Source organism: Pelmatolapia mariae, linkage group LG14 (assembly GCF_036321145.2).
Source record: "Pelmatolapia mariae isolate MD_Pm_ZW linkage group LG14, Pm_UMD_F_2, whole genome shotgun sequence".
NCBI lineage: Eukaryota > Metazoa > Chordata > Actinopteri > Cichliformes > Cichlidae > Pelmatolapia > Pelmatolapia mariae.
Genome location: NC_086239.1, coordinates 31762373 through 31781414, shown reverse-complemented (window position 1 = coordinate 31781414; position 19042 = coordinate 31762373). Strand labels below are relative to the sequence as shown.

General features: G+C 41.6%; 1 protein-coding gene across 3 annotated transcripts in view; it reads right to left on the bottom strand.

The window, feature by feature from the left end:
* The window catches only part of tiam1b (TIAM Rac1 associated GEF 1b), a 43259-nt gene that overhangs the window by 7152 nt on the left and 17065 nt on the right, over nt 1-19042 (bottom strand). For all 3 annotated transcript variants that reach the window (XM_063493280.1, XM_063493281.1, XM_063493282.1), the window contains exons 3-17: nt 18056-18953; nt 16616-17075; nt 16078-16250; nt 15656-15880; nt 14103-14288; nt 12750-12896; nt 12542-12616; nt 11955-12125; nt 11679-11783; nt 11167-11248; nt 10877-10963; nt 9970-10182; nt 6272-6372; nt 999-1184; nt 66-134 (exon numbers count right to left, since the gene is read on the bottom strand). In XM_063493280.1, coding sequence (XP_063349350.1) covers nt 66-134; nt 999-1184; nt 6272-6372; nt 9970-10182; nt 10877-10963; nt 11167-11248; nt 11679-11783; nt 11955-12125; nt 12542-12616; nt 12750-12896; nt 14103-14288; nt 15656-15880; nt 16078-16250; nt 16616-17075; nt 18056-18943 — 3168 coding nt within the window. In that variant the 5' untranslated portion in view covers nt 18944-18953. The remainder of the gene's footprint in view (nt 1-65; nt 135-998; nt 1185-6271; nt 6373-9969; nt 10183-10876; nt 10964-11166; nt 11249-11678; nt 11784-11954; nt 12126-12541; nt 12617-12749; nt 12897-14102; nt 14289-15655; nt 15881-16077; nt 16251-16615; nt 17076-18055; nt 18954-19042) is intronic.

The window sequence follows — 19042 nt, the reverse complement described above, 5'->3', positions numbered from 1 at the left end:
TTTCAACAGTACTGGCATTTAAAAGCCCGGACCCCATAAAGGCACATGGGGAGCATTTGACATACCTCATCCTGAGTGAGGAAGCTCTCTTTCTGCAGTGGGGTTAAATATCTCCCAATGAGGCAATTGAGATCCTGCAAGAAAACCATGAAAAAGAGTCGGTAAACTGCGCTTTAGTCAGGTTTGCCTTGTGCCACCGTGTGATCTATGGACACAAAAAAATGCATTAAAAAAAAAAAAAAGCTTATACACTTTTAACAAATCAACAGGCATAGAAAAGGACAAGCTCAATCCGAAAGCAGCTGCTGGGTGCTATTTTCTGCAGGAAGAACGGCTATATGGAAACCAAATTAAGTATATAACTCTGGTAATACAAACCTAAGCTGAAATGTAGAAAGCCTAAGAAATGAACAAATGCCTGGCAATCAAAAGTAACATGAGACTGACTCCAAATGATGTGCTCAAACTTGTAGCAAACAAAACACATGTATTATGTGGTATTGCATTAAAGCTTTGTCAACTTGAAATCAAAACCCCTTCAAGTGTTTTGCCTGTATTTATTGCATTAGCAACAAAACTGCAACTCCTACAAGACACACAGACATAAAAATGCACCCACATGTCTGTTTGAACAATACACCATCAATCACTTGCAATATAATTTCTATAATAACTATATCTGTGGCCCGTAAAATAGGGTATAACATTTTAGTTAGTCTTGACATTATTCCATTATATAGCATCGCTAACCCAGTTATTCCACTGAGCCATATTTATACTGGGCTGAAAAAGATTAGGCAATATCCAAGCAAGGGCACAGCTGTGTCCTGCTCATATCTCCCGAGACACAGAGATAAATATGGATAGGTCATGTTGAATGGGTAATGTGGAAGCCTAACGCGACCTAAGGCAGACAGAAATATCGATCGATGGACAGGAGGAACATGCACACTCACAAACACCATCTGCCTCTTACAAGTAAGATGAGTGATACTGACTTTGACATAGGTGCGTTCGGTCTCCACGAGTTCACAGATGACTTTGCGGAGCTTGTCGGCATCAGAGAGCTGTCGGGGAGTTGCAGGAGGTGGAAAGGGCGATTCCGGGCTCGGCGAAGAGGACACACACTCCAAGGAATTCATGTCATGGAGACTGCGGCAGAAAGCGGCGACCTGCTCCGTACTCTGCAAGAAAGGGGGGAAAAACAACCAAAAAAAGATGAGCGTTTCAATGGCAAGAGTGATAAAATCCTTCATAAAAGAAAACGGCAATGTCCACAAAGGTGGGAGCCACAAACATTAGGAAGCAGATGCCACTTTCTACCTACTGTTGTGCACACATCCATGACTGTACAGCAACTGAGCCTGGAAAGAGGCAGTGAGGCAGCTCTAAAAAAAAAAAAAATCATTTGCACTAATTTGGTCTATTTTCAGTCTGTCATAACAATGACTTTCCACCTCCCTCTCACTCACATCACTCTTTTCCCTGGTGTTTTCCTCCTACTGATGGATCGGTGGTGTAATGATTCAGCTCTTTCACAGAATCAAAATATACACACAACGGTGTCTGTCCACATACAGTATGGGTTGCCGTGGTGACCAGCGCTGATGTGCATTAGACTATCATTTTGGGTAAAAAATAGACCCCACTCAGTAGCAGCCTACATGGCTGAACTAGTACTTGTTACTTTGGCCACAATAGGCTACAGCCTCAGCATCCATAAATATAAACTGGCATTTTGGCTTTTTTTAAAAAAAAAATCAATACAAACACAAAGTAGAAAGCACAAAGAGCATAAATCATATCCATCAAAGCCTTATTCACTCTGTGAGGCCAGACTTCATTTGAAAGTACATGATAAAGATCAAATGAGACAGTCACATAACAGGGACCACTAGGAGCTGTAGTCATTATTGAGTTCATAACTGGAAGCTGAGAGATGTGTGCTTTGTTTTATATGGAGTTTTACAGGCTGGACAGAAACAATTTGTCCTCTCACACCTATAGGCTCCCCTGTGAAATACTGAGATTATACATCAACATAGCTGCAGAGGATGAAAGGTTGTGGTTCTCATATTAGAAAACCTAATTATGATCTTAGCTGCTGTCAGTCTTCACATCTAAACTTTGTTTTTAGTTTTAGACAAACAAACATAGGGATTCTGCTGTCTCTAAAAAGCAATGCGTGTGCAATTTTTCCAATATTTACCAAAATGCTGATGAAAAACGGCCATAGTCCTGATGTTCCTTGCCGTCATTCACAAAAATATGATGGAAAAATGCAAGAGCGAGAAGAACAGAGTACAAGAAGAACACTGTTATCCAGCAACTGTTACAGATATTCCCGTGCAGCTTTGCAAATGACCGTGGTTATCAGCTTTGTTATCTAATCAAAGAGACATTGATATGTGAGGCACGACAGCCATTTGTTCCTCTTGACAATGTTCCCAAATTAAGCAGGCAGCTCTCACATAAACAGATGAACTAGGAGGTGCTGTGTCTGTAAATGCAATGTTGCAAATGGATCTTACACCAATTCACAAATGCTTTGTGATTTGTTAGATCTGATATTTTTTGGTCAGAGTGAACATAACACATACTTTGTAAGTAAAACCAACTGGATGTAGAGAGTGATTTTAAAGTTTTAAAAAAAAAAGTCTTATGAAACTTGCAGCTGATGATATGTAAGGTCCAGTACATTACACATAAAATTGAGCATGAAATGCTAGATGGAAATGCACAAACAGATTGCAAGAGTGCAGAAAAAGGGGAAGATCCAAATCTGTTTCTTTTCTGAACATTTTGCCAAGTTTTACTAAGCCTAGTAAGACAGTCACAGTCAAGTCATGCTCTTCACAATCTAGACTAATTAACACTATGACAGCTTTGGGTGCTTGGACACTTATGACATGTTAGAAAGGAGAGAAAGTACAGAGGGGGAAAAAAAAGAAAATCACAGGCTTCTGTATCTATTTAAAAGAACAATGTGTAAATGTGAAAACCTGTCACAGATATATTTTATTTCCCCCACCAAATAAAATATAGATTAAAAACTACTTCAAAGCATAAAAGCATGGCGTAAGGAGAAGACTGCATGTCTGTTCTCTGAAACTGAAGCCCGATATCGCAGCTTAAGGTGCTAAGAGAGAAACTCGGAAATAGTCAGTAGATTGTCCAAGTCGCCTAAAGTCCAAGTCATCTGCAGTAAGACTTGTAGAGCATGGGCTCCTATATGCAGTGTTTTATTTTGGCATCTCCTGGAGCATTCCAGTGATTATGGGGCAACTCTGCGACGACAGTGACTCACAGCTTCCTGTCATTGGTCTATAGCAGCCAGCGAGAGGTGTGAAACTAACACTGAGAAGGACAGGTGATTTTGTTTTTCTTCTCACTGGAATGAGACAACAGCTATCACAGCAGCACCAAGAATTAAGCAGGTAAAAAAGGACGTGCATGAAAAAAAAGAGGCTCACCAGATGAAGCATGTCATAGATGGAGTCTGTGGAGCGCTTGCTGTGCTTGCTCCACTTCAGGATAGACATAGCCGGGTGCAGACGGACAGCCAGCGTCAGTTAAAGTACCAGAGAAAACAAAGACTCCAGGCTTTAGAAAGAGCAAAGCCTACACTGTGTCTCTCCAATACATTTCTGAGCCCTTTTGTCTTCCCTGGTTTAAAAAAAAAAAACAGGAGAAGATGCTGTGGTGCTTGTGATGAAGGATGAGTGGAGCTGCTCAGCCTCCTCCTCTCCGCCCACCAGCACTTAGAGCCTTCCAACTCCCCTTCTTTTGCTCCTTCACAGTCTGCTGTAGCTTTGTCACCAGTACTCTGCTGTTTTCTCTCTCTGCCTCTCTCTCTTCTCTACAGGCTGGGTAAACTTAGGCACACTGTGTGAGTGTGAAGATCTGGTCAACTCTAGCGGCATTGTAAATTAGTCTCGATAATCCTCCAGGCCGGGGAGAGAGCAAAGGAGCAGGAGGGAAAGAGTCTCCTCCTCAAGGCTGCAGTGGAGCAGGATTGACTGGGTAAGCCACGCCGCAGTAGAATACAAATGCAGGATTTCAGGAAAAGGGGAGAGGGGAGCTGCCGAGGAGCAGGCTAGAGAGGGGGTGAACTGCCGTGCAGCATTTAACAAGTAACAAAAGAAGCAATGGTCCCTGTGATTAAGTTACAAGCTCTGAAAATGCCATAGCAGTGAGGAAGAAAAATACACACTTGCTGTTTTCACCAAACATTCAGTCCCCCCCCCACCCCCCGCATAACAACTGAATTGCATGACTTGCTTTCCACTGTGTGTCCTGTTTGACTCAGTCAGTAATTTCCTACTTTCCCAGAATGCCCCACATAAAGACTCCACATTTGTCATTGAGAGATGGGAGTGTATAGCTAAACAGTTTAGAGACTGTTATTCAGATCACAAAATGATGCTGCACTGAGTTCTTCTCTATTGAGCCTGTAGCCAGAGCACACAAATTGGCATCGCTGAGAAATGATGTAGGTGGTCTGTGCCAAAGTCCTTGCTTTGAATATGTAGTACGTAATGAGGTTATGTTGCACATAGCTTTTTTAATAACAAGACAGAAAAACAGTGATAGTACTTTGCCCCATAAAATAATTAGAAAACAATGTATCTTTCATAGCACAAAATACAATCTTACAAAGGTTAGGCTGGCTATCTATATCTGACAATGACTGAAAGTAGGGAATCGTTGATCATCTTTTCAGCTGTTGCCATACAAAGTCATGGTGTGCACAACGAGAATGTTCAAAACGGAGCCAGAAAATAAATTAGTTAACAAATATTTTTATCACTTTGTTAAGCCACTCTTGAGCCGATTTCAAGAAAAAGTATAGACATGTTTCAGATACGAGGACATAAATCTCAGCTTTTCTTTGCTTTGAGGTTTTTCACAGGGCCATCTTTTTAATGATTTACATACCGTCAATACTACACAAAGAAAAAAGCGAGTTCTGATCTCACAAAAGGAACCTATTGGTTAATTTTCAAACAGAAAGCCCAAAGGAGAATGAAAGCAATCAATGTTTTTTTTAAGAAAAAAATAGCTGAAAAAGCAGTATTTAACAGAGCAGAGCACAATCTTAACCACAGATTTTGTCCTTCAGTTTACTCATAATCTAGATCTAGTCTCGTTTTCCTCATTCCTATAATATCATTAATAATTACAAAGGCAGTTACAGAGTTGCACTTGATTAACTGCTGCTCATTAAGCAAGACAAGTTCAATGGCGTGATTAAAACAGACAACGCATAAAGAAGCAGTCATGTGACCAGCTCTGAGTTTGAAGGGTAAGTAGGATGGCTGAGGATATCACATTGATCCGTGGAGCTCTTGCAGTGAGCTCCCAATTTAACCGGGTACAATGAGAAATGATGTCGTTATCAAGTGTTGTCATAAGAGATGAGAGATAAACTAATCTACAAGAGCACATCAGTGCTTTCATTCAGCATTTCATGAGCAAGTGCCCAGTGATCCTTTGAAGTCGGTTACAGAGAGCAGATTAAGGACTGCCGCTTTAACTATTTTTTCGCCTTTCTTCTTCTTCCATTTTTTTCGAATTAGACATCTTTGTTAGTCATAGCACTTTAACAGCAACACGTGGGTCTTTGAGACTTATTTGCTTGTCTTGGCAGTAGTGCTCTGTGCTTTCTTTTTTTTAAATTTGTCTCTGTGTTCATTTATAGCTAAAAATGAATCCACCCCCAGTTATTACCTGGTCCTAATAACCTCGCATAATCAAGCAATAACAATGCAAGCTTAATCAAACCCATCCATCACTCGGCTGTTTCATTCAAAGCGAATCATTTGTCCTGTCCTTTGTCTCCAGTGCATAAGATACACTTCATGCAGCAATGATGAGATATATTTGTATTTAGGTCCCTTTGATTTAATCATGTCAGAAGCTATGAAATTCCATTAGAGTTGTGTGTCATGGAGGGAAAAGAGAAACCTGATACAGATTGTGTTGAGAAGCATGGGGTTAACACCCTCGTGTTGATTATGGATGCTGCTCTGCTTTCATAAACAAGATAAAATGAGCCAGTAACAGATGGCGAGTCAAACTGTGGCGAAGCGAAATGCCTGTGAGTGCTTTTTCATAATACCAGAGCTAAGAGGTGTGCTGTAAAGAACAAGGACGGAAAAGAAGCATAGGTGCTGCCATATTACATGAAAGCTTGGTTGTCAGATATTTTCTGTGATGACACTAAGAATAATAATAATAATAAAAGTGATGATAAACATTGTGCTCTTACCTTTGTGCACTCATCGAACTCACTGAAGATCTCAGAGTCGTCATCCAGGCTGTCTCCTGAGCTCTCCAGAAACAGTCCAACTCCATCATCCAGGATTTCCTCTGAGAGAAACAAAACAGTCATGTATATGCGTCACAAAAGCTTCCCCCCCCCCCTCTTTAAATTAGATTAATACATTTACTTGCCTTGTCATTTTATTAAGATTTAAGACCTTCTTAAACTAATCCACTAAGCTAACTGCTCAGAATGTCCTATTTTTCCTCATTTAAATCCAGTAAATCTACAGTGGCTTGCAAAAGTATTCGGCCCCCTTGAACTTTTCCACATTTTGTCACATTACAGCCACAAACATGAATCAATTTTATTGGAATTCCATGTGAAAGACCAGTACAAAGTGGTGTACACGTGAGAAGTGGAACGAAAATCATACATGATTCCAAACATTTTTTACAAATAAATAACTGAAAAGTGGGGTGTGCGTAATTATTCAGCCCCCTGAGTCAATATTTTGTAGAACCACCTTTTGCTGCAATTACAGCTGCCAGTCTTTTAGGGTATGTCTCTACCAGCTTTGCACATCTACAGACTGAAATCCTTGCCCATTCTTCTTTGCAAAACAGCTCCAGCTCAGTCAGATTAGATGGACAGTGTTTGTGAACAGCAGTTTTCAGATCTTGCCACAGATTCTTGATTGGATTTAGACACCAGACAGGTCAGGGATAAAGTTATTGAGAAATTTAAAGCAGGCTTAGGCTACAAAAAGATTTTCCAAGCCTTGAACATCCCACGGAGCACTGTTCAAGCGATCATTCAGAAATGGAAGGAGTATGGCACAACTGTAAACCTACCAAGACAAGGCCGTCCACCTAAACTGACAGGCCGAACAAGGAGAGCGCTGATCAGAAATGCAGCCGAGAGGCCCATGGTGACTCTGGACGAGCTGCAGAGATCTACAGCTCAGGTGGGGGAATCTGTCCATAGGACAACTATTAGTCGTGCACTGCACAAAGTTGGCCTTTATGGAAGAGTGGCAAGAAGAAAGCCATTGTTAAAAGAAAACCATAAGAAGTCCCGTTTGCAGTTTGCCACAAGCCATGTGGGGGGGACAGAAAGATGTGGAAGAAGGTGCTCTGGTCAGATGAGACCAAAATGGAACTTTTTGGCCAAAATGCAAAACGCTATGTGTGGCGGAAAACTAACACTGTACATCACTCTGAACACACCATCCCCACTGTCAAATATGATGGTGGCAGCATCATGCTCTGGTGGTGCTTCTCTTCAGCAGGGACAGTGAAGCTGGTCAGAGTTGATGGGAAGATGGATGGAGCCAAATACAGGGCAATCTTGGAAGAAAACCTCTTGGAGTCTGCCAAAGACTTGGGACTGGGGCGGAGGTTCACCTTCCAGCAGGACAACGACCCTAAACATAAAGCCAGGGCAACAATGGAATGGTTTAAAACAAAACATATCCATGTGTTAGAATGGCCCAGTCAAAGTCCAGATCTAAATCCAATCGAGAATCTGTGGCAAGATCTGAAAACTGCTGTTCACAAACGCTGTCCATCTAATCTGACTGAGCTGGAGCTGTTTTGCAAAGAAGAATGGGCAAAAGGATTTCAGTCTCTAGATGTGCAAAGCTGGTAGAGACATACCCTAAAAGACTGGCAGCTGTAATTGCAGCAAAAGGTGGTTCTACAAAGTATTGACTCAGGGGGCTGAATAATTACGCACACCCCACTTTTCAGTTATTTATTTGTAAAAGATGTTTGGAATCATGTCTGATTTTCGTTCCACTTCTCACGTGTACACCACTTTGTATTGGTCTTTCATGTGGAATTCCAATAAAATTGATTCATGTTTGTGGCTGTAATGTGACAAAATGTGGAAAAGTTCAAGGGGGCCGAATACTTTTGCAAGCCACTGTATTGTGTTTGCATTAATGAAACTGATGTCGCTAAGGATGATGGTCTGAAACTCAGTTCTTCTTGCATGGAAATAAAATATACGCTTGAGATTTGCCTACTTGCACGCTTCTGATTCATTTACATGCCAGGTGAGTTCGTAAACATCACCACACTGTGAGCATCTGATGGCTTTGATACGCTTTAGATTTGTGGGAATTGAAGTTAAACTGTTCATTAACCTCTGCTAATTGAACCTATAAACATGCAAAGATGGAAGCACTAGTGGCACTTTAAATTAGTAAGTGAAATACAGTACTGTGCAAAAGTGTTGAGCCATCCATCATATCTTTATGTTTGGCTTCCAAGAAGCTGGATTTTCTTGTAATTCTTTAAAGTGGTCTTGCGCAGTCATTCTTCAAGCTTTCTGAAAGTCGAGATCTTTCTGTGGGCATTGGCTGCTTTTTCATCCAATCCCTGTACCTGACCATTTTCAGGAATCTACACATTTTGTAGAGGGTATAGGAGCCTGGGCAGTTGTTTTGCTTGAAACAAAAACTGTAATCTCCAGTTTCGACTTTTTTTCCCCCTCAAAATAGAATTTTAAATTTTTTCTTAACATAGTACTTCAAATTTAATCTTTAAATTTTGACTTAGACACTATTTGGTTTTGGGGGGGTTTGTTAATGTGGCCCTCTTAATCTGTCCTACAAAGATAAAGTTGTATTTCTGGACCAAAAGTGTGATTCCAAAATAGCTATTATTCAAAAACTTGGCATCTCTCTGCATGGTGTACAGTGTAGCCTAAAAAAAAAAAAAACTGAGCAAACTGTACAAGTGGAGGACAAAAGAAAAAGCGGCATGCCTAAAAATCTATGTACAGTAGGTACAAGTCCTCCAGAAACATGAAAAAATTTAGCACAAATATGAGGACCAGAGAGATGAATCTGGTCCTTCATTTGATCCATCTGCTCCTCACTAAAGCCTAATCGGAAATGGTCTCAGTAGAAGTCTGCCTTCTACTGAAAAAGGCAGACCTTTTTCTCCAGGCAGACTTGGAGTGAAAATCAGTGGCAGGGGATCTTTTGAAGTGAATGAATGTACATGTATATGGAGGAGGTCAGGAAAAAGGTACATCAGAAAGTGTCTACAGGCATCTATGAAACAGTGGCGGCTCTGTGGTGGTTTGGGGCTGCATTTCAACTAGTGATGTTGGAGATTAAGAATTTAGGAAAACACCATTAGATACCATCATTACGCATTTGGAAAGGGTCTTAACGGCAAGAGCTTCATTTTTCAGCATGACAGTGATCCCAAACATCCTGTTAATTCAACAAAAGCAAACCTTGATAGAAAAAAAAAAACACACAATGGAAAGTCACGGATTGGCCTCCCCAAAGCTTGGGCTGCAACAATATTGTGACAGTGTGGGATCATCCTGACAGAGAACGGAACCAAAAGCAGCCAACACCGAAAGAAGAGCTTTAAATGTCCTTCAAGCCTGGAAAACCTGGAACTATTCCTGAAGACTACTTAAAGAAATTAAAGTAAGCTTGGCTAAGAGACTTCAAAAGAAAAGAAAGAAAAGAGTTCTGTGCTAAAGAATAAAGGAATTCAAAGCAAATATTGACTTCCAATCCTGTTGGAATTTATTTACTGTAGTATCGTTTATGTTTGCATATATTTCAGTAAATCACTGCACTTTTTTCCCCAGCAAAAGAAAGAAAGGTTGGCTAAAGACTCCACACAGCACTGCATAATGTTAAAGTATACCATTTGTGTCTTTTTTCCTTTTACCTTGACTTTGGGAGAAAATGTCAGTGTAGAGATCTTCCTCTGCATCTGAGCGGCGTGGCGGCAAGTAGCAGAGCTGACGGCGGTCCACCGCAGGCAAGGTGTTGACTGTCAGAGCCAGTGAAGCTTGAGAGAATGCTGCTTTCATGTCAGAGAAATTAAGACTGTGAGAGTCTTTTCCATTTAACTGAAGTATTTCATCCCCTGCGTTCAGACCTGCAAGAAAATGCACAATCAGCTTTCAGCATCAGCTCCAGTTTACGCTCTCCTATTCCTTCATCTACTAAAAAAAAAATGTTCTCTAATATCAGATTGTAATTACCTAATCTTTAGCAATAACCAAACAGCTCCTGCCTGAAATGTTAAAATGGTGTTTTAAGTAAGTAAAACCAAATCTACAACTTTGGAGACTGTTGTTTTAATTTCAGCCCCACAGGCATGACCCGTTTCTCTATTTTTTGTGAAATATTAGCCAGTAACACATTAACACTTGTTGTCCAACATCAGTCATAATTGTTCTGGGATCAATGCTCTTTATCTTTATTTTGACATCATTCAACTCTTCAGCTTCATTACAGGAGAGCCAGTGTGAAGCAGCCGTTGTGTCAGATTCAACATAATTCTTCATAAAGGCCAGCGAGAGGCATGATTATAGTAATCAGCACCCTTGAGAAGTGTTGTGTCCTCTAAAACCTTCTCTACCTGTTGAATAAACATGTGCTTATGCATTTTTCGAAAGAGAAACCAAGCAGGAGATGAAAACTCTCCTGGCCTTGATGTGAGAAAATGGAGAAGCACTAAAAACAGCTAAGGCAACCTGCATTGTTTATATTTTCCTTTAAAGTATGGCTTATTAGATACAAAGTGTGTTTAGGAAGAGTTCTTTCAGTAGAAATGAAGGATAATTAACCTTTAGCAAAGGCTAATCCCCCTGCCTTTACATCAGTGATGTAGAGCTGCTGTACTCCATCCTCCTCCACCACTGAAATGGAGAAACCTGAACACAAAAGGGAAACGTGGAGAGAAAGAGAAGCAGAGAGAGAGAAAATGAAGGTATTAGCCAAGCATCAGAGGGACAAATAGGGATGGTTAACAAAAGGTCAAAGAAAATCAATTCTTATGCTGAAGAAAACAGAAATACGAGTCTTTAACACTGACTTCTTTACAGCATTCTAAATAAAGACAGAAAATTACTCTTACCGTAACCAATCATGCAGGATTCATCTCTGTCAAACTGGATTACTTTAGTTATTTTAGAGCAAAGCTCAATTTCTTTGTACAGCTGCAAGGAACAAAAGGAAGTCATTATACATCCTGAAACAACAGCCTACTTCATTCATGGCGTGGTGGGTGGGTTATTGACAGCATGGAAAGAGGCCATTAATTTTCTGTACTTTCAGACAAAGCAGCTCTAGCAGCTCTATATAGAGGAGTTTCTTTGCTATGTCATGATTACATGATTTAATTACAAAAGAGGTTACAGATATTGTTTATAAAGCTTCTCCATGATTATTTTTGGTGCACGGATCTCCCAGGCAGATAGTTCTATGTATTATAAACCTTGTTGATGTAGTATTTTTTTCCTATTGTGATTCCTCATACATTGTAAATCAATTTCTGACATTTTTTTAAATATATTTCTTGACCTTGACTCGTTTTCAAAACAGCCTGTGAGGGGAGGAAAGATCATATTCAAGATATCAGTGACATACCAAGTCGCATATATCCTCCTCTGGTTTGGGAATGTAGAATTGCACTTGATTTTCTATAAGGAATTTGAGTCGTAAGTAGTGTTTAGTGGGATCGAGCTGATGAGCCTGTGGGATGAGCACAAAAAGACAGAAATTTATCCAGAATCGCAGCAGTGAGATATCTTTCATTTTTTCCTAATATAGCTGGTATTTCTCTGGCTCAGTGTGACTTTCAGTTTAAGCGTCTTATGAATATCACTTTAAACCGTAGCTCATTCGAGGCTCTGTGTTTTTTACCTTGCAGATGGACTCAAGAACACACAGCGCAGACTCTCCTGGCTGGATGATTGTTAGCACGGGCTGGTCATTTGGGAGACATACCCAGGAGGGTGTAAGGTGGTCAGGAACCCAGATATCGCTCTCTGTGCTGGGTCGTGGAAGGCTTTTCACAGTTCCCTCCTCACTTTTCTTGAAATAGAGACATCCAAAGTAATTAAACACACTTTACTGCAAGGTCTGACTTCTTCAAATTAGATAATACTTCTAAAATAGTCTCCAAAATAATCCATCTTCACCAATACTTTTCATCTTCCTTCTAAATCACAGAGTAGTCGGAATACACTTTCCAAGCCATATAGTGCATTTGCTTAAATGGGGAATGAAAGAAAAATTAAAAGCTCTAATTTGCCTGAGTAGCTGTCACAGCTTGTAAACTCTCCACTTTGGCTCTGGTGCTTACTCAGAATACATTAAGGGGTAATATTTCACTGATGTCAATGTTGGCCACATATTTTGTTGAGGAAGTTCGCACTTCTGTTTGACCAACTGCTCACTGACAAATGAATGCAAACAGATAACTGAATTATTGAATTATTCATCCTTACTGTGTTTTCCTTATCAGGATCAACATATATGCCATCTACTGGCTTTTTAATGGGCTCTTCACCATCAGCAAAAACCTGCAGGAGCAAACAAAAAAAAAATGGCAAGTTACCAGTCAAGTAGCACGGATGCTTGAGCAATGGGCAAAAGTAACTTGTCAGCTGTGATTAAGCGTAGAAATTTTGGAAGGAGGTGGAACACTTCACAGACCTGACTGACAGTTGGGTGGGCTTTTGTCTTTTTCTTTGAGGTAGTGTCCAGACCCCAGAGGGAAGAGAACCTGCTCTTGCGCTTACTGCAGGAACGAGACATGGCCTGCGTTCGCCGTCTCACTCCGGTCTCTGTGCGGGCTGCCACCTGGAAAACGTAACACGGCGAAGTGGGGTCAAAAACGGATCAAATGAGATCGACAGCTATCTGTTTGACCTCGCGTCAAATCCCATTTTGCCAAAATGACTTTATAAGTGCAGCATATCAGCATATTTTAGGGGTTTTTAAAATAAATAAAATCATAAATATTCAAGACAGGAAAGCTACAGTTCTGACAAAAAGAGAAAGAAGAAATAAAACTGAGTATATACAAAAAGTGATCAAGGAACATTTCACTGAGTGGTTTATGGAAATTACCTTGTCTTAAGTGACTGAATAAATGGTCATGGTAATCATACAGATATAGAGTAGTCAAATTTTATGCATGAAAACTAGACTTGGACATTTTTTAGGCTGCTTAACTATTAAGAAATAAGTAAAAGGTTTTTTTGGGTTTTTTTTAATAAATACTGAATTAAACATATCAGCACTGTGCCTGCAGCAGGCTCTAAAACTAGCCTAGGCACTCATTCTGTCATTTGTTCTGTCAACACTTTGCAGGCCATTCTGGTGAGTGTACAGTGCTGATACAGAGTAAATTCAAGAGGAGTGAAAGCGTAGGAAAGCTCTTAGCAGTTGTCTTTTGTTAGACATCCTTAACTGCTATCTCACAGCTCAAACACCCACCTGCTCTGTAGCACTGCGTTGGTGGTGGTGAGGGAAAAAGCACCTCAGTGATCTGCGAAACATCGCTAAAAAATCAGATGTTTTCTTTTACTACTAGTGCTTTTAGATGTGAAGTACATAACCTCTTTGCAGCAGCAGTGGGAGGCCAAAACTGAACTAAAACCCTCACAAACGGGTGACCTACATGAGACCCGAGCTCATAAATAGCATAGTCATTATTTTTATAAAAGAAAAGCGTGGTTTGACACAATGCATTTTAGTTTTTGGACTCGACTGTCCTGCCAAGAGCATCACTGGATGTGCTCAGTGATGCCAAAGTGTATTTTGAGTGAGATTTCATGGTCCTTTACTCACAATATGAGAACAGGTTTGAGCTCTGCAACAGCGACAGCTACTGTTACTTAAGTGCACTTTAGATAGATGTTTGTCCCCAATATAATAATCAATTCCAAGGTACATTTTTGAGGTCTCCAGGTCTCTTTTTCCACAAAAAAAGAAATTGAAAAGGACACTAAAATATGCCGTTGTGTTTGCTTCAGCAGCATAAATAAAGGAGAGAATATTTACCAATGCATGGAAGGAAGAGACTGAGAATATACCCAGCCGGCCCATTGCCAGCTTGGTGGGGCGAGAGGCAAAAGCCAGAAGGCGTTTGGGGTTAGGCAGCTCTCCTCCTTGCAGGCTGGCCAGGTAGCATCTAAAGCGAAATAAATCCATGTGAAACTGCTCCAGGTTCTGCTCCCACAAGAATATCTGCAGGTTGAGAGGGACACAACAGTACATCCAGTTAATAGTTCATTAATGCCCTTGTCTGTCAACTTCAGACTAAGATGGAGCATCTCCTCACTTCCATAGAAGCTCTGTTACCACTTCTCTCAAAGTGTTGCCAACCTGCACTCTCTCTGTGCCTAATGGTTTGATGTTTATTGGGGCAGTAGAGCAGGACATTGTGATTATTCACTGGGCTGTCCCCTCCCTGTCACGGTCCTGCACTGGTGTTTGGAATAGGCTCCATGGCAGAGTGCTCTGTATTACTGCCAAGTAGCCCAGAGACGAGAAAGAAACAATACTGCGCATTCCACTGGCAGATAGAGGCTGGGAGCGTTTCAGCTTTCTAAGGAGCAGTCCTACATCCATTCAGTTCTCACAATTTGAAACCTGACACTGCCAAACAGAACAGCTCCAACCAGCCACTACCAAATGGACCAAACAAAAGCGATCTCTCCCCTTTCTGTAAACAGACCCATTAAAGACAATATGAACTTTGTAATTAATTGAGAATGTCAGGCTGACCAGAGCAAAGTGCATATTACAATAAGAAAAATAAAAAGCAATCTGGGGGCTGTTACATTTGTAGCATTAGCAGCCTCTAGCGGATGATTCCTCTAAATCTGCAACTTAATCCTCTCTCATTGCTCCCTGCTTCTCTCTTCTCCTCATATTCCATGTATTAAAAACAACCTAAGGATACAAGACTGAAATACATACTTACATTTGATGCCTATAAGTATTGTAACAATAGCTAAAATATCACTAAAAATGATCTTGAGCATTTTTTAATTAAGCTAAAGATTCCTCAGGGTTGGTTCTCATTGAGGTTTAACAGATGTCTTAAGAGCTCTTAAATAGATATAATGCTTTTTTATACGTTTTCCTGACATGCTTATGAATCCAGACAAAATTGAACTTTTATGGGGTGATTACTAGGAGGGATGGGTAAAAGCTTAAAATGGAGAAACAAGTATGTCGCAACTAAAACTGACTGATGGGGCACAGTTATGTTTGGCATTTTTCATACTTCCATCCTTATTTGATAAATATTCAGCCAAGATAGGGGCCACTATGTTGCATTCCAGGTGTTTTTTGAAGCTACTCAACCCATTTTTTCATATATACTTTCTATCAGTATTGAAGTTATAGAGACACATTAAGAAATCAAACTGGTAAAACTTTGTTTAACTTCACTGTTTTCTTTTGAAATAATCTATTTTTATAGAAAGGTGATTTGTAATCAGAAATAATATAGCAGTAAGTCGTCTTTCCATGCCTTGTTCAGAAATGTTTTCCCCCTGCATACCTGCCTGACATGAGCTCAAGGAAGAAAGTAGTATGACACCTACTTGATCCAGGATCGTCTTCCTCTTCTTGGTGTCAGTGACAGCAGACAGCTGCATGTCTCCCATCTTCTTCATCTTCTCGTCCATGTCGATCTTCTGCTCGAGCTTCTTGATCTCGGCGCGAAGTAGCCGAACAGTGTCCTCTCTGTGATGCTGGCGGGCAACAGTAGTGGCACATGCTGAGTGGATGGCTGTGATCCAGTTTTCCAGCTCTGTCTGGCTGCAGGTCTACAGGGGGAGGGACCATGAAAGGTCAAAGGTTAAACAACACACAAACTTCTTTTTTTTGTTTTGTTTTGCTCCTGATGTATTAAAGGCCAGAATTTTAAAGATCATAAAAAGAAAATACAGTCAATACAGGGCAATGTATACAAATTAAATTTGTATTTATTCACAGAACAGGTGACATACATGCATTTTCTTACCTGGAACAGAAAAGCATCTCCCAGGGAATTGCTGAGGCAGAACACAAAGTCCTTTTTGGGATGTTCTGGTACAGCCTGGACAATACTGTTCTCCACCCAGATGGCATGTTTGGGATTGCTGTTGTTGTCAATTCCTGAACGTCCATCAGTCTCATAGAAGAAGAGCGTGCAACCTGGAAAACCAAAACAATGGAACTGTTGATTTATTTATTTATTTTTACAAGAAAGTCAGATTTCCTCAAGCAATTTAATTCTGCTCTCCAGTGGCCAACATTAAGAAGTGCAGCATGGCAAGAGTCAGGGAGAAAGGCTTTATTAGACACAGACTTCTAAACTGATTTCAAGTCCAGTCCAGTGACATAATGCCTTAAAGAAAGCTTATTCGAAGTAAACCTTTGCTCTACCTTTTGAATGTCAGCATGTAACTAAATAGCATCAAACATATTATCTTGCATGAGCAGAATGTCACAGACTGACATTACAGGAGTGCAGTGCAATAAAATGTAAATTTAATGATACCACTGAGGCCATGACACACCTTTGAGGGAAACCCAGTAACTCTTCCACTTGCGCCTTGTGGCTGACTCCACTTTCTTGTTTTTCTTATGCACAAGGAAGTTCTTAACAGCAAGTTTGCCAGCTTTGCGCACCATCCCTTGGACAACACTGAGTAAGAGGTCGGACTGGTAGGCGGAGCTCATAGTGCTCTGCTCATCACTTAGGGCAGACCCCGCCTCCTCCAAGCTCTCAGTCTGGCAGGAGCTCATCTGTAGTTCCTGACGGAAGTTTTCGTACACGCCCTGAACGCACTCGCTGGCCCCTCCGCCGCCACTGCTGCTCCCGCTGTCACTGCCAGTGAACATGTTCCTGCCATGCACTGAGAACACAGAGAAGGAGGCCGACATGGTCTTGTAGCGGCGAGACTGGTGCTCCGGCTCCACCGTCACCCCGTCGATGCCGCTGTCCTCATATTCGCTGCCCTCCCCGCCTGTGACATCCTGAGATGTGGCAGAAGCACAAAACAGGTGAGACGGCATCACAGCTTCTTGTTCATCACTAAGAAGGCAGCTGGTCATTAACAACCGCTGCCCTCACCTGATCGTCTATCTCTAAATAAAGGATAGAAGCATTTTTGAAAAGCAAACATGTTGCAAAAAAACAAAAACAAACAAAAAACAGATGCTTAATGAGAGCCCACGGGTTGCCTAACCCTGAGTTTCTGCTTAAAATTAATTGCTCACAGCAAAGCGTCTGCTGTTGTGTGAGCACAGCCTGCCCGGCCTGTGGCACCACAGGGTCTGCCCTCTCCTACCCACATGGTCAAAGGCTCCTGGGAGATGAAGGGGGTTACACTGAGCTTGGTATCTCCATCTGGTCACATGACCTAATCATGCGGTCCAGAGCTCCATTCACCAGAGTTGATGGTGCCCCGTAGAGACAGGGCCACCAATACACGTTTTACTGTTACACTCTTCCACAGGCCTCCCCTCATTATCATAACAAAGACCGAGGTATTTCTAACAGGGAGTGACTTTAGGCTGTGCTCGCCCCCTCCCATCATCGCAATCTCCTCTCACAAGAAAAACAACAGTTTCTTCAGGAAACTACGACTCCCTCGTCCCACACAAGCTTTCTTTTTACACTCAGTTTGTTTTAACAGCTTATTGTGAGGTGACTGAAGCGGAACAAACTCACAGATTCATTGGGGAAGTGAATGAAGGGAGCTGTACTACTACTAGATCATTTCAGATTTAGCACAGCTTTTCATGCCCTGTCCAAAACAAAACAGAATATCCACGACAGCATTAAACAAAGTAAGGTCCTTGACATATATGTATCCAACAGGCATGAGCAGGCTATCAAAAATTCATCAGCACTCGAGATTAATTTTACTGTTTTCTAATAACCACATTACTTTTTTTAAGCTAAATTTGCAGTGCAAACAAGCAGTACATTATAAAATAGTTATAGATCTTACCTGTATAGTCTGCGCCCTCCTGCCCTGCATGCTGGCACACATTTCAACTTGGTGGCTGGTCAGGCCTTCAGACAAGCAGTGTGAACGTCGGCAGGGAAGGGTGTATGCACCGTAGGTGTTTCCATCCTCCTCTGATGGAGATAGCATTTTATCGTCCTCACCCTCCCTGATAGCCCTGTTGGTGTTGTGCCACTTTGCATAGCGGCCATGGAGCTGCCTGGAGGCAGGACTCATCTGGCTATACAGCTCATCCAGTGAGTTTGCCCTGTCAGTGGAGTCTGTTGGGCTGGACTGCAGGTGGCCTTCGCAGCCAGTGAAGTCCCTCTCGTTAGTCAAGTCTATAATCTCCTCTGTGCTGGTCAAGTGATCTTGACTGACATCAGACAGGGAGAACTCCAGGCTGTCATCTCGCCACATGTCTGCAGATTTAGACCTCTTCTTAAAGCCAACAGTCTCCTTGGAGCAGTCTGGGGTTTTCTGGAGGTATTTCACTTCACCTGCGTACATATCTTCATCCTGCACCTCCTCTGCCATGGGACCAGGTAGGGTTATGTGCATTGAGGGATTGGCCAGGTCATTGTAAAAGGATACTGGACGCAGATTCATGGCCACCCGGTCCACCCAAATGGGGCTTCCAAAGTCTGGGAGGATATTTGTCTCATTGAAGGGTTCCAGGCCATTGTCAGCCAGGGACTGTGGGATGCTGGGTGTGCTACTTGAGCGCGTGCTTGTCTCAGAGTTCCTGTGCTCTATTTTTCCTGATGAAGCATGGCGAGAGCGTCTGGACTGCTTGTTGGAGATGCGAAGAGACCGAGACATGTGCTTACGTGACAAATAGCCACGTCCATAGAGGGCATGGTCCCCATTCTGGCTCTCAGCATTTCCCATGATTCAAAGGCTAAACGGACAGGGGGAAACAGATTAAATAAACCTAGGGGGACATGAAGGAGAGACATACAGAAAAAAAGAATTGTATCTGAATGGTGT